At 37.5% G+C, this 13,948-nt stretch overlaps 1 protein-coding gene across 2 annotated transcripts in view; it reads right to left on the bottom strand.

The window, feature by feature from the left end:
• prrt4b (proline rich transmembrane protein 4b) overlaps positions 1-13,948 on the bottom strand; it is a 30,039-nt gene that overhangs the window by 5,863 nt on the left and 10,228 nt on the right. Inside the window, exons 3-4 of one of the 2 annotated variants that reach the window (XM_077234279.1) lie at positions 9,803-10,796; positions 3,897-4,013 (exon numbers count right to left, since the gene is read on the bottom strand). In XM_077234279.1, the coding sequence (XP_077090394.1) occupies positions 3,897-4,013; positions 9,803-10,700 (1,015 nt within the window). In that variant the 5' untranslated portion in view covers positions 10,701-10,796. The remainder of the gene's footprint in view (positions 1-3,896; positions 4,014-9,802; positions 10,797-13,948) is intronic. The other variant, XM_077234278.1, reaches the window with a different exon arrangement.

The following is a 13,948-nucleotide window of genomic DNA, read 5'->3' as shown; positions in this document are numbered from 1 at the left end:
TCAGAAATGTTTATTGAGCACCAAATCAGCATATTAGACTGATTTCTGAAGAATCATGTGACTGGATTAATGGCTACTGAAAATTCAGCTTTTCCATCAAAACAATAAATTATATTTTAAAATATACTAAAATACAAAATAGTTATTTTAAATTGCAATAAATATTTCACAATGTTATTTTTCACTGTATTTTCAGTACAAATCTAATCCAATGTTTGCACAAGACTGTACAACCAGTGTTAAAAAAAAATTAAAAATGAGGAGCCTGACTAAGCATATATTTTTAGTCTTGCTTTGATAATTCAAATGTTTTATCCGAAATCCTTGTCCTTGTGGGGACATTTTTTGGTCACCATGAGGAAAACAGCTTATAAATCATACTAAATTATGTTTTTTTTGAAAATGTAAAAATGCAGAAAGTTTTCTGTGATGGGCATGTTTAGGTATAGGGTTAGTGTAAGGGGATAGAATATACAGTTTGTACAGTATAAAAATCATTATGTTTATGGAATGTCCCCATAAAACATGAAATCACGAGGAGTGTGTGTGTTTGTATAAATAAGAACGTTGAGCAAAAATAGATAAAATAGTTCTGTTTAAAAGACCAGCTTTTAGCTACAAACTAGTCCAAAGTCAAACGAGTTTAGACCAGCATGGAAATTAATGTTTGACTCAGCGTGGTGGTCTCTGGTTTTCCAGATGCTATCAAATGTCAGTCTATCTCAAATGAAATCTGGATGGCATGAAAAACAGCTTTAGTAAGGGTACAGCTCTCTTGATGAGAATAATTAGTGTTTGATTAACTATAGGGTGTGTGCAGTGTGTCAATCTGACATGAAGAGAAAGTGTGTGGTGGGCAGACACAGGAAGAGGGTGGCGAGAAGGCATAGCACTGATAAGAGGGATTGTTGTGGCAGGAGCTTCAAACGTCCTCCTTTATTTCCTTTCGCCCTTTTGTGCCCTCCACCCTTAGGGTGTGGAAAATATTACTAGTGTATGGAAGCGAGCCAGAGTTTCAGTCCAGTAATCAATCAAATCTCAAATGATCCTGATCCATGCAACAATGTTGCCACAATGGATGACACCCAGTTTGTGGATCTATCACAACAAAATGCCTCAAGAGAACACAGGCATGTAAACATAGAAGGAATTAAAGCCAAATTTCACATTATAAGCCCATGAGGTTGTTATGGTCATGCATTGTAATAATACAGGACGAAGGTTCAGCAGGAGGGAACAGGAAGCAGACCAAAGGAAAATGACTCCACTGATCCACTATTGTTGACTGTCCCACCCTGGGTGAGTCTCATTTTTTTACAATGTTTTTTTACCCACAAAGTCTGTTCAGGTGTGTTGTCACTCAACTAAATAGCTTTCATTTTACTAACCACTAGCTTGGCCTATAGTTTATCAATTAGCATGTTTTGGTTTCAGTCCTATTTATCTTGCCCAAAAGAATTATAAACGGAAATGAATCTTGATGCTTAATTGCTGAGGAACAACAGTGTTATTTTAGTATTTTTTGTATTTAAATTTGTAATTGTTATATTTTCATTTTATTAGTTTTTTAAATATTTATATTTAGGAATTTTAGTACTTCAAATTAAACTTATTGTTTCAGTTACTTGCCAAAGTCTACATTTCTTATTTTTAAGATTTCATTTCATATTTATTTCAGCTTTATTTTAATTAATATTATTTAACAGCTGTTTTTAATAGTTTTTGTTTAAGTGAACAATAACACTAATGAACAAATGTCTAAATGCGCACGCTTTTGAGACTCCATTTATACTTCATTTTGGCCGCATCACATATCCTGCGAGTGATTGTTTTGATGTAGCTTTGTCTACGTCATCTCGGATTCAATTTATTACTATAAATAAAAATAATTTATTAAAAATTGTATATTTATTTATGCTAGGCATTTTTCCCGATTCCAGAAAGGTGCCTTGCTTTGTGTTTGACAGAGTGATCATTAGCTTAGCAACATGCTAACACCAGTAACAACTACGTTGCGAGTAGTATCTCCCATGTGGAGAGCTATTTGTGTGATGCACTTTTTTGCACTTCATTAGCATACATTGACGTGTCTTAGCTAATTGAATCACCCAAGACGGATATTAACACAAAGTGTAAACAGGAACCGAGTCTTCCAGGTTGTCAGAACAGAAACAAGTTTTTTAGTTTTAGGACTTTTTGATCCGATAATGACAACAACCTCTGCTTAATTAGGAATACAGTGCTGTGCCATCAAGTCATTGAAAGTAAGTACACATTCAGATTTCATTTGTCCTGTCTCACTTTCAATTTCTGCCCTCTCTAATAATAGATGAGTGGACAGCAGGGTAGGATGATCTCATTCATATTGATGAGGCTTGGATACGCTGACTTAAATAAGAGCGCAGTGAAGGAGACATGAAGGAGACAGGAAGACCATCTGATCCACCTCCTTCCCGCAGGACATTCAAATTTCAACTGAGACGAATATGTGCTAGATTTTGAAAACTTTTGCCTCTTTAATTTGAGACACGGCAGCTGCAGTTTTGTGGGTCGGATCTCTGCGTGCAGTTTACTTTATGAGACAGCCCATAAACACACACATTCTCGCAACCTGCTTCTTGGATCGTTGTGGCATATTTTGTCCATCTATTAATGGAATTTAGGTTAGGCTATTGAATGAAGCGGTGAGAAAGTAGGTTAGGTGCTATACCGAAGAGTAGCTGGGTCTAAGACGCACCTCAAGATCAACAGGGATGGTGAGGTAAAATGGCACACATAACACCATACGTTGATAGATCTGCTCTACTGAAACACGCAGTGCAACTCAACTCTCTAAGGCAGTTTAGTGGTCGGCTTGTTTGTAGGAGGCGCCAACTATGAGATAAAAGTGCTTCTATAACTAGTTCCTCCTCCCTCTGGAAGCAATTACAGGCAGGTAGCAGACGGTTGAACAAAGTGCAATCGGCCATATCATACAAACATATGTCATTCTCCAAATCACATGGAGGAGGAGGAAGAGGTTGGTTTTACTTTTTCACTAAAGGAACCAGAATGCTAGGCTCACTTGTTACTGTGTTTGGGAAATATATCACATCCTAACAGCTGATGTATGCATTTTAATGTTTAAATAATTATCTCAGTATAATATGGAGAAACAAATAAGCCATTTCTAGGTTTGCCTCGGAAAAGCTATCAAAATATAGATCTGGGCTACATGGGCTCAATTAATGACATTTATTTATGTACAACCAATGGATGGCTAGTATTACACTTTTAAAAAGAATATTACCCAAATTTTAAATTTCTGTCATAAATCCTCATGTTGTACCAAAGGAAAACCCCAAAATTTGAACTTTTGTAGAATATACTGTAGTTCTTTTCTATACAGTGAATATGGACTGGATCCTTTTTGAAGCTACCATAAATGTATCATAAAGTGGTTCATACAACTTGTACACAATATTCCAAGTCTTTTGAAGTCATATGATATAGTTTTGTGTGAGAAATAGACCAAAAGTTATTCATGGGAAATCTGAGATTATAGAGTTTATGGAACAAGTAGTGATGTCTGATTTATGAAAGAATAATTCTTTTGAATCAGATTCAGTTCACCAATTAGTTTGAGTTAGTTCACCAATCCAGTGCGAATTATTCTTTTCACAAATCAGATTGACATGAGGCTGAGTAAATGCACAATTTTTTATTTTGTGTAAACTATTCTTTCAACAAATGAGGTTGGGCAGCTTGAATGTGGTGCTATTTACTTAGGGTGAGGTTCTCTCCAATATATTTGTGCCTTTCAAAAACTGGTTCATGTCCCAAGATGCAATCAGAGCATAATTATCCCAGGTATAGATTACATTTAGGCATGTATTTCATCAGACCGTTTTAATTACCTTTGTTCCTGAGAGTCGTTGCGCTAGCTGATGTTGTCAGCTGATCGTGTCGCTTTTGTGTTGTCAGATCAGCACTCTTCCCCACTTCCTTATCGCCTTCCTCCAATGCAAAGCCTGCTGGAAAAACAGAGCACATAAGGCTGAGAATGTGGTGCTGAATGTAAGTTTTTATGACTGAAATAGTGGAGAAACAAGAACAATTCCTAACCTAGTTATGTCAAGCAGATTTCTGTGGTATTCCAGGCTAGGCTTCAGTGGCATTGGGGTTGGCATCTCATTGTTTAATTACAATGACTTGACTTTCATGTTTGAATGTGGGCACCCCACTCAATTATGACAGAGCTTCATTATTGATCAGAAACTGAAACCTTATCTTTGTGACCAAGGGGGATTATCAAACTAATACAAAAACTTTTCTGAGATAAAGCTACAAAAACACAGAGCCGTGTGAGGCCATGTAGCACTTACACCTAACCAAGACTGAAAAGAGACATGGCACATTGAGGCCAGAGTGTTTATTATCTGGCCATTGGCCACTGATTCCCACAGATCCTACTGAAATTATTTTTTCCATTAAGTGCCACACATCATGCTTCCATGTTTGTCACATTCTTTATTAATAGTCTTGGAGATGGAATGTTTACATTCCCAAATGTGTAGCTATGTAGCTGTTTGGGCATTCGTGTGTGTCTGGACTATGTATGGATGCGCAGCGTCAATGTGCCCAAATAAGTTTGTAGATTTGTGTTCGCCTTATGTTTAGTGTAGAAAGTTTTCATTGCATATGCAGACATATACATGACCTTTAGGATGACCAGTAGACTGTTTGTGTGACTAATAATCATCCCTTGTGGTAACTGCAAAAAACCTGCATGATCCCGTTTAAAAAAAAAAAAAGTGTATATCGTCAGGATACTCGTTTTAGGCCTGATCACAGCAGATCTACATTCTAGTGCTGTGAGTACTGTCTCTCATTAGCATGAATAATGAGCTCTGCACCAAACCAAGTGGGGAGCCTAAACAAGGACAGTGCATGTGTGCATGATTGTGCACAGCTGAACTCGTCCTCTCTTGGCAGGGGTTCACTCAAACTAAACCATCAAGCATCACTAGGCCACCACTAGATTCCATCATTCTCTGTAAAAGAAAATTTGTCGATTTGTCTACCTAGTCTATCCACCCATCTATATTTATCCATCCATCCACATCTTTTTAATACATCTATGTTTTTATTCATCTATACATCAGTCCGTCTTTCCATCCATTCATTCATCTATCTGTATATATCTTTCCATTTGTGCATATATCCATCCATCCGTCCATCAGCCTTGTACTCAATTACTCTCCTCTTTCTCTTCATGGGTGATTTAAAGATTTTGACTCTTACACCAGATGTGTTCAAATGAAGCGTCAAACATCCCCCCTCAGTCTCTGCCAGAACCACCAATAGACCACCGATCCTCATTAGATGATGACGAATGTTCTTTCAGAGCTAGATATTCATCTATGAAACCCTCTTTCCCTTCATCTTCCTGTCTCGTTCTCCATTTTTACCCCTCCTCCAACTCCTTCCCTGGTCTATATTAATAAAGATAGAATTAGATCAGAATTTGTAATTTCAACCCCTGCACATACATCGATGAATCTCCCTCATAGGGCTGAATGTGTATGTTTGAATGACTGAGTTTGTGTTTGTCTGCGAGATTATGAACTCAATTCAGTATGTTCAAGAGAAAAAAGGCCAGTTTGAATTTCATTAAAAAGGGATCCTTGGGGGGTGGGATTGGGAATCACTCATTTTCCTCCTTTTTTAGATTCAGTAAAGTCACACAGTCTCCAAACAGGCAGCAATGAGTCGGTTAGTCTCTAGACGCTTTAAGAAAGCCTAATCATAGGATTAGCCTTTTATGAAATGACAGTGATGTAAATCCTGCAGTATCATCATACTGCAATAGTGCATTGTTTGAGAGTGTGTTTTAGTGACACAAGCTGTGCATACACCTTACCCAAAACAGTCAAAATTGTACTACATTGCTTTTCAGCAGTGTTGCCATGACAACTATCACATTGTAACCAGTCTGTGAGCTGTAACCTTGACAACTGTTAAGTTTATGATCTGATCTGCTCCTGACATAACCAAAGTCCCTTTAAGACAAGTCATTTTGCTCGGCGGCCATCTTTGAAATGCCTCTTGGGCATGCAAGTGCAGCTCCTATCTTTTTGAATGGGGAAACATCAAATTCTCCAAAACCGTTTGCCAAGCTTACGATTAAATTTCATGTTTGAAATTACCAATGAAATCCGACAACAACTGCTCAACTCAAATTTTGTTTCTAAATGCTCGAATCATGACAGAAAATGACATTTTTCAGGCTGGATCAAGCTAATGCGCATGCGCAGTGGAAGAGCGGGTCTGACTGTTTCTATAGGAACCGGAGCTTTTAACGGCAGCTGCAGTGACACGATGACTTTACCCACCACCGATTGGCTCTTATTTAGAAGGTGGGACTTATTCAGCCATGTTGAGGGTTGCAAACAATACGACTGACAAGTCTTGTGTTATTCTATAGTCTTTGAGATTACATCACTTAATTCTGAGGTAACATGCTAGTAATCAAATGTTGATTCTTTTGACCGAACAAGAACGTCATATTCATCAGGTCCAGGCAGCAGTCACATGTTTGCACTGCCATCTGAATGACCCATGACCTGAATGATCCGTATTGCTTTTATGTTTGAATATGAGTAATTAATAAGCATTTAAGAAATGATGAGATAAAGATTTGTTAGTGTAGAGGAGGTGAGGTGAGGTCACCACATAACAGCACAGGGTTGTTTTTGCAGTAGGATGGAAAGAAAAAAAAGGAATAAAGAAACAGGAAAAGAGAAACAGGATCAGAGGAAGAGTCCTCTAGCAGGCTTCATATCTCTCTGGAAAGCAGTCAAATCTCACAAAAGGAAATTTCCAGATCAGTTTCATCATATTTAGTAAGCCTTTGTTTATGAGTATTTTCATGGCACCTATTTTACAATCAAACTCTCATTATTGTAATTGGGTTAAAAAATAATTTTCCATAACTGTAATTCAAGTATTATCTAATTTCTATTTTAATTCATATAAATATAATTAACTAAAATGTTTACTTAGTCATTTTATTATTTGCAATTTGCATTTTTAAAGAAATTTGTGTTTTTTTCTTTATTACTGTAGTAATAAAAATTAGATTTTTCACATTCTACCCTTCATAGTAATACATAAAAAATAGGCTTCCCCATTTCTTTAATGTAATTTTTTTTTCTTTTGATTGACATATGACCCAGACAGTGTTTTTGAGATTCAGCCTTGTTTCCTCAAGTCTCAACATGCCTTTCTTTACTGCTCTCCCTTTTCCCAGACTCCCCTCCTCCTCTCAGGTCCAGTGTTGCAATTGACCTTGGTCTCAGCTCCAGCGTGTTTTTAAGGTGGTGGATAAGCAATTTGTGGCTGCATGCACCTCCAGAAGACAAGGTGACCGAAACATTGGTCAATAATTTGCTGTTTCTCTCTCTCTCTCACACACACACACACACACACACACACACACACATGCACACGCACACACACACACACAAATTCTAGCCTGAAACCTAAAATTCAGGATACGCTTTGCCTGAAAAATTAAATAAATAAATAAATAATCAGTTAATTAATCAATCAAACTTATTTTATAATCAACCCTCAAATATCTAAGTTGTACAAACATTTAAATTGCACATAAGGCAGTTTTTATTTCAACTTTTTAATAACAGAATTGTTTCTACAAAACAAATTTTGTTGGTGAAATATAAACCATTTTGGCCCAAAAACCGAAGGGGGTTTAGAGGGTTCATGTTTATGTAAAAATCCCATTTGATGAAGTTGTTAAAATTGTTAAAATTATGCTTTAAAAAGTTTTCCGTAGAATCAATTTAGTTTAATTTTTAGTCTGACAAATGCTTACTAACTGCCTTAAAATTTCAATCTCCAGTGCTAAATACAATATGGACAATGCAAAATAAAGTACAAGTATTGAAGAAAAGGCTAAATTGATTCCCTCAGCGAAACTGTTTGATACAAACAAAACTGCGGACATGTACCCAAGATTTGCAGAAAGCCAATAACTCTGAGACAGAGGTGGATAGTAGCAGATCCTCTCTGCATTTCCTGTCTCCACCATCTGAAAAGATTCTACAAGTTTGGGTTGAAAGGAAAAGAACAGAAAGACATGGAAAAAACATGTCTCTGGGAGCCAGTAGAGGTTGAAAGAAAACATAAGACTGAAGGACTAAATGAGACTTATGGCTGGAAAAGAGAGAGAGATGCCCAGTAAACGTCATGAGGCCTATTACTGAAAGAGAGGACGGATAGAGTAAATTGAGAAAAGGAGACTAAATGTTGAAAGAGGCATGCTCAGCATCCATGAACAGGCGGTGCGGAAAAACATCGTCCCTGAGGATTCACTGGCGCTGCTGACTCTGCCATCGGAATACTGATTACATACCGCCCAATTGGCTGCTTCTCCAGTGCAAATCCCATGCTCACCACACACACACACGCACTCGCAGATATCAAACAGAACCATGTCAATAATGGTTAGCATGCTTAGCCACTTCACATACACCACAGCTAGGTGCCTGGCACACTATTTACAAGGATATCTGGATTTACAAGGATATTCTTGTGTGTGATCACCTCAAAGGAGGTCTATATTGATTTGTCTGGCTGGCACCTTGATCTTACAGGTCTAGATTTTTTTGGATCAAAATGTCACAAGTCTTTGTGAAAGGTCTCTCCAGTGGGATATACACTCAACGCTTGACCTTAAATGATGCAAATGTTCGTAATGGACATACTAGCATATTGCTTACTTCATACTGCAGTATGTGCATCATGCAACAACATTACAATATATGTTAACAAACTTTCAAACAGTAGTATGCTGCAATACGTTGTTGTCATTGCTGCTTTCTTAACATTAGGTCTTAGAAATAAATGAGTAAATATTTACATTTGGACTGTAAATCCAGTTTTATGTATAAACGTCTTAACTTTAAGCAGTTGGTCACAGTATACAGTAAATGTAGCAGGTAACAGTTCCTTTATACATAACGTTTGCATTCTGTACACTATTGTACATACATAGATTTATTGTACACACACAGATTTGTGTAAAATTTAGATTTTAAATATTTATTTAGATTATTTTCAAGACTTATATTTTCATTTTTCCGTAAAATTCTCATAAATGCAAGTTATTTTCATAACTGTAACAATGATTGTCTGAATACATTGATTTAATTTTTATTTTGCATTATGGTAATGAGAATGATTTGCACTACACCTTAATCTTAAAACAAAAACGTATTTACAAAATTGAATTCATTTATGTAATGCAAAATTTAATTAGTCTTTTCATGTGGCGACATACGACTCCCTATATTGTACAGTACATAGTTGAATAAGCAGTATGCGATTCCAAACACAACCCATGTCTCCTATGCAGAAGCAAAGCTCTCAGACTCAGTACATATACAGATATCAGCAGTAATGGAGTGCTTCCTGCTCTTACTATCAGATGAAAGTCATTCTTCTCACTACTTATACAAGATTTTGCATGTTTCAGGGACTCAGGGGCTATTAATCAATTAATCAGACTCATTGATTTCACTGCTAACCCTTCACTGGTAAATCAATGAAGGCTCGGCAACTCATTAAATACACATTTTCACCTTAAATGGAGACAATGAAACAAAGAAACAAATGTAACACACTCATGCCTGCTCAGGAGAGGTTGAATTCAAATTTTAGTTTAAAATTTTTTGATAATTGTGTCGAAATCTTAGATCATATGCTTGGGTTGTAAACAGAGAAGTTAGGGTTGACTTACCTCCTGCTGGCAGTGTGGGAGTGGGATCTGAGCCAAAACTTTGCACGCTTTCCCCTTCTGTTGGGCCTGTGGTCTGCTCTACCAATGTTAATCCCTCCAGAGCCTTGCTAGTTGGTTTAAAAGGCGTCCATTCTGGATCCGAGGCCTTTTTTGTTGTCCCCAATGAGTTTAGTTTAGTGCTGACAGTGGTCAGAGATACGGTAGATACTTCAGGCTTGGGGTCTGCCGGTGTAATGAAATTTCTGGTTTGAAATGAAGCTGTCGTTAGTTCTGTGGGTATGGTTTGGTCACTGTAAGGGTTCATGGTTTCCGTAATCTTTCTCAGTGTTGCAGTCAGAGTGGTGCTGGTACTTTGATCAGTGGATACAGTGTATGTTTGTATTTCTGGTTTAGTTATCTGGGGAGATGTCGTTTGTGGGGTTTTCTCTGTGCTTTGGCCATTATTGGGGGGCCAGAGGTCAAGATCATAGCTTTGATCGAGCTTAGAGGGAGGTTCAGTCCCATCTACTCGGGGTTTGTTCCTGAGTAAGTCATTTGTTAAGAGTTTTTCTGATTTTAAAGGCAGCATAGTGCCTATCTGAATGATGCTGCTTTGAAGTTCCTCAATTGTGGTTGCGGTCGGCTGGTACTTTGGGCTTGTTAAGCCCTCCGAATTCAGAGTATAGTCTTGTGTGGTTGCTTCTGGAAGTGTAGGGCTCACCTTTGTCATGGCAGATCCTTTACCCTGACTGAAAATATTAAATGATCCTAAACCGAATGATGGAATTTTCCCCAAAAAGTCCCAACCTTTGGAGTCTGCCTTGGTTTGGGTTGTCGGTTTTGGCCCATACCCGCTGAAAAACCCATTGATAGAACTGATGAGAGAGAAGACCACAAGCGTCCCACGCAGAAGCAGCATTCTGCCCCTCTAATGTCGTGCTGGGCCACTGCTCACATGGTGTCTGACTTTCCGAGGAATGCCCACCGGATGCACTGGGCTTCTGCAGCAAATAATCTAAGGTGGAGACACAAAAAACATTGATATCCTCTCAGTTTAATTCAAGTAAGTTATACTATAGACGTTCTTCCATTGCGCCTGTACGCAAACCCATTTGAGTTTAAGCCTTTGAGTTTAGTAGTTTCATACCCAATCTCACTTCTTCCTGCTGTCACAGGGGTGGCCTCAACTATCCATTGACAGAGCAATTATAGAGGCAGGGCTCTTTAAGAATACTAATAGAAGACTAGAGGTCTCTTTGTGGCAGTGTATATATGGGGGCGGTGTAGTAGGACATATAGAGGCCCGGTTTCTTTGTGGAGCTGTGGGCTAATTTTGGAGTATAAAGCTGATGGCCTCTAGCCTCAGTGAGAGGAGTTGAATTTGATGAAATTTCTCTCGAAGTGAGATTTGGACTTTCTTTCTTTCTTTGCAGCCCCCGCGTTCCTCTTTCTCGCTCTCTTTCGCGCTCACTTTCTCTCCCCCTCACGCAATTGATTTGTTCTCGGAACTGCAATAAACACTCTACTCTCCCACTGGGAATAACATTGGCTGTCTTTGGTCAGTAAATAGCAGGATAAGTATTTTGAAATTCTCTTTCATGTCCTTTCTTTTTGTAACCCAATTGTGTCTTATCCATCTCTCAATGCCATCTGTATCGCAGAAATAGCCTCCCTCAGTCTTTTTTTAAAGTCAGAACCTTCTCTGCTTAATGAGGTTTTCTTACTAATACTAGATTAAACCAGCTAACTGGCTCTGGGCTAATGGGTTTAAAAGAGATTGATGGATTGCAGATTTGTCTTTTAGAAAGCGCAAAAATCAGCCACGATCTAAAGATGCACATTGACCTGTGTGATAGTTTATGGATTATTAGTTCCTGGGTAACTGAAAAATTAAGAGTCGATATGAATCTAATCAACCCTTTCATATAAATTTAATAGCTGCAATAAACCCCCCCAAAAACAGCTAATTTACAAACATGAAAACATTACATAAAGATTAAGAGATCAATAAGCTTGTAAAGGGTGTTGTATTTTGTTTATTAAGTACAGTAAAAAAAAAATCTTACCCACCCCAAACTTTTGAAACTTTTGGTAATTTCATGCTCACCACAGCAGATATTTTTTAAAAAAATACAATATAACAGAAATGCAATAATGCAGTAATATTATTACAATTCAAATATATTTTATTTTAAAATATTTAAAATGTAATTTAATCCTGCAATGGCAAAGCTGAATTGTCAGCAGCCACAGTCTTCAATGTCACATGATCCTTCAGAAATCATACTAATATGCTGCTCTGCTGCCCAAGAAACACTTTTTATTATCACAGTCAAACATCATTGTGCTGCCTAATATTTTTGTGGAAACTGGGATCCTTTTTTTTTTCAGAATTCTTCAATTGAAAGTTCAAAAGAACCGTGTTTATTTTTTTGTAGCGATGTAAAAGTTTTACTGTCCCTTATGATCAATTTAATGCATCTTTGCTGAACTTATGCATTCATTTCTTTGGAAAAAAATACATGCTTAAAATGTCAGTTGACATTGCTTCACTTTGGAAACGGAAGGTCAACACATTGCACAGTACCCAGTATAATATATTTGGGTTGTACATGTACACAGCATATTTTACTGACACTATTTCTGGCATACAGTATATGCTTTTTTTTAACTAACGTAACACGCCACAGGGGGCGCTGTTCAAGCCTGGCTGATTCATAGTCATTATTGTCATCTCTTGTCAGATTTTTATTTAATTTATCAGATGCTAAAGCTTTCTCTGCCCCCGCATTTGTCTTTCACACCTTCTGAAACGTTTAATTTCAGAAGAACAGTTTTGCCAGTGCTAAATGCCTCAGTAAGTCATACCCCACAGGAGCTTGTTAAACAGCATCACAAATGCTGCTGTGTGCATGTGTCAGAGTCTGTGCCAAACAGAACACCTAAATGACTGTATAGCACTGCGCTTTACAATTAGGCCCCCCTCTCTTTTGTTCTTTCCCCGTCTCTATCCATTTCTCACTCTTCTCCTTTCCCTCTTTCATTGTCATTTTGTTCCGTGCGTGGCCAAGAAAAGGCTTGCCAGACCAGGATGTAATCACTCAAGCAGAAAAAGGGAAAAAAGCTAGTGCTTAAGAGCTACTCCTGATTTAACACTACACATTTAGTCCTCGCCTGAAATATTTCCTTTGTTGAGTTATTTTATTTTTGGTAACATATTTCACCATAGAGTGTCTGTAACCCACAATTAATTCTTACACTCATAATAATCAAAAAACATATTATCATCCAAACTATCATAATTTTTATTTGTACTCAGTGGTTATCAAATGGTTTTGTTTTGCAATGGAAGTAATGGCCTAACAGAAGACCAAAAGTGCTTATTCAAAATTTTAGCAGCTTCAAAATCTTGGCAGCCCTTTACGTGTTGGCATTAACTTAATTCATTTTCCCAATATACATTTTATTTGAGCCACAATACAGTAGATACTGGATGCACACCTTTTGATATGGGAGGAAATTTTCTACCTTTCAAAAATATATATTTTTTATCATACCTATATACAATTATATGGTTAGATGCATTTTATTATTGTGCATTGTGCATTCAGCATTCTTTTTCCCAGCTTTCTGCAACCCTGTCAGAATGGACCTAAATTCACCAGTTGAGAACCACTGATCAAAATAACGTTGTGCATCACCATCTATCACAACTTAACCAATGAGAGACAAAATGGTGATTCCACTTAATCAGAAGAGGATTTTAATGAAACTATTAGAAGGTAGAAGTGTCCTTCTCTCAATATACGTGTGTTTAAAAGGAGGTCTAGCGCTGAGGACCTTCTTAAGTGGTGACAGACCGACTAGTCATGGTATCAATTATTTTAACAGGCCTCTAGACGTGCATGACGGCTCTGGGAATCATTCGCTCACGCCTTCATGAAACCAAAAGATTTATTCACCAAGCCTCTCTGGTTCTTATCTTATAGACATTGTGGGGGAGGGGATATTTATGACCTGCAGCCATAAAAAAAACAAAAAACACACACAGATTGCCCATAAAGGGGTTTTCCTTTAAACACAGTCTAAAGATTTTTTAGAGACAGCAAAAGCCATTAGCCTATAACCTTAACCTCAAATTAACCCAACCATGAACCAGAGCAGCCA

Source organism: Siphateles boraxobius, unplaced genomic scaffold, assembly GCF_051911475.1.
Source record: "Siphateles boraxobius isolate OS27281-9 unplaced genomic scaffold, OSU_SipBor_1 19, whole genome shotgun sequence".
NCBI classification, from domain to species: Eukaryota; Metazoa; Chordata; class Actinopteri; order Cypriniformes; family Leuciscidae; genus Siphateles; species Siphateles boraxobius.
This window is presented reverse-complemented; position numbering and strand designations above follow the sequence as displayed.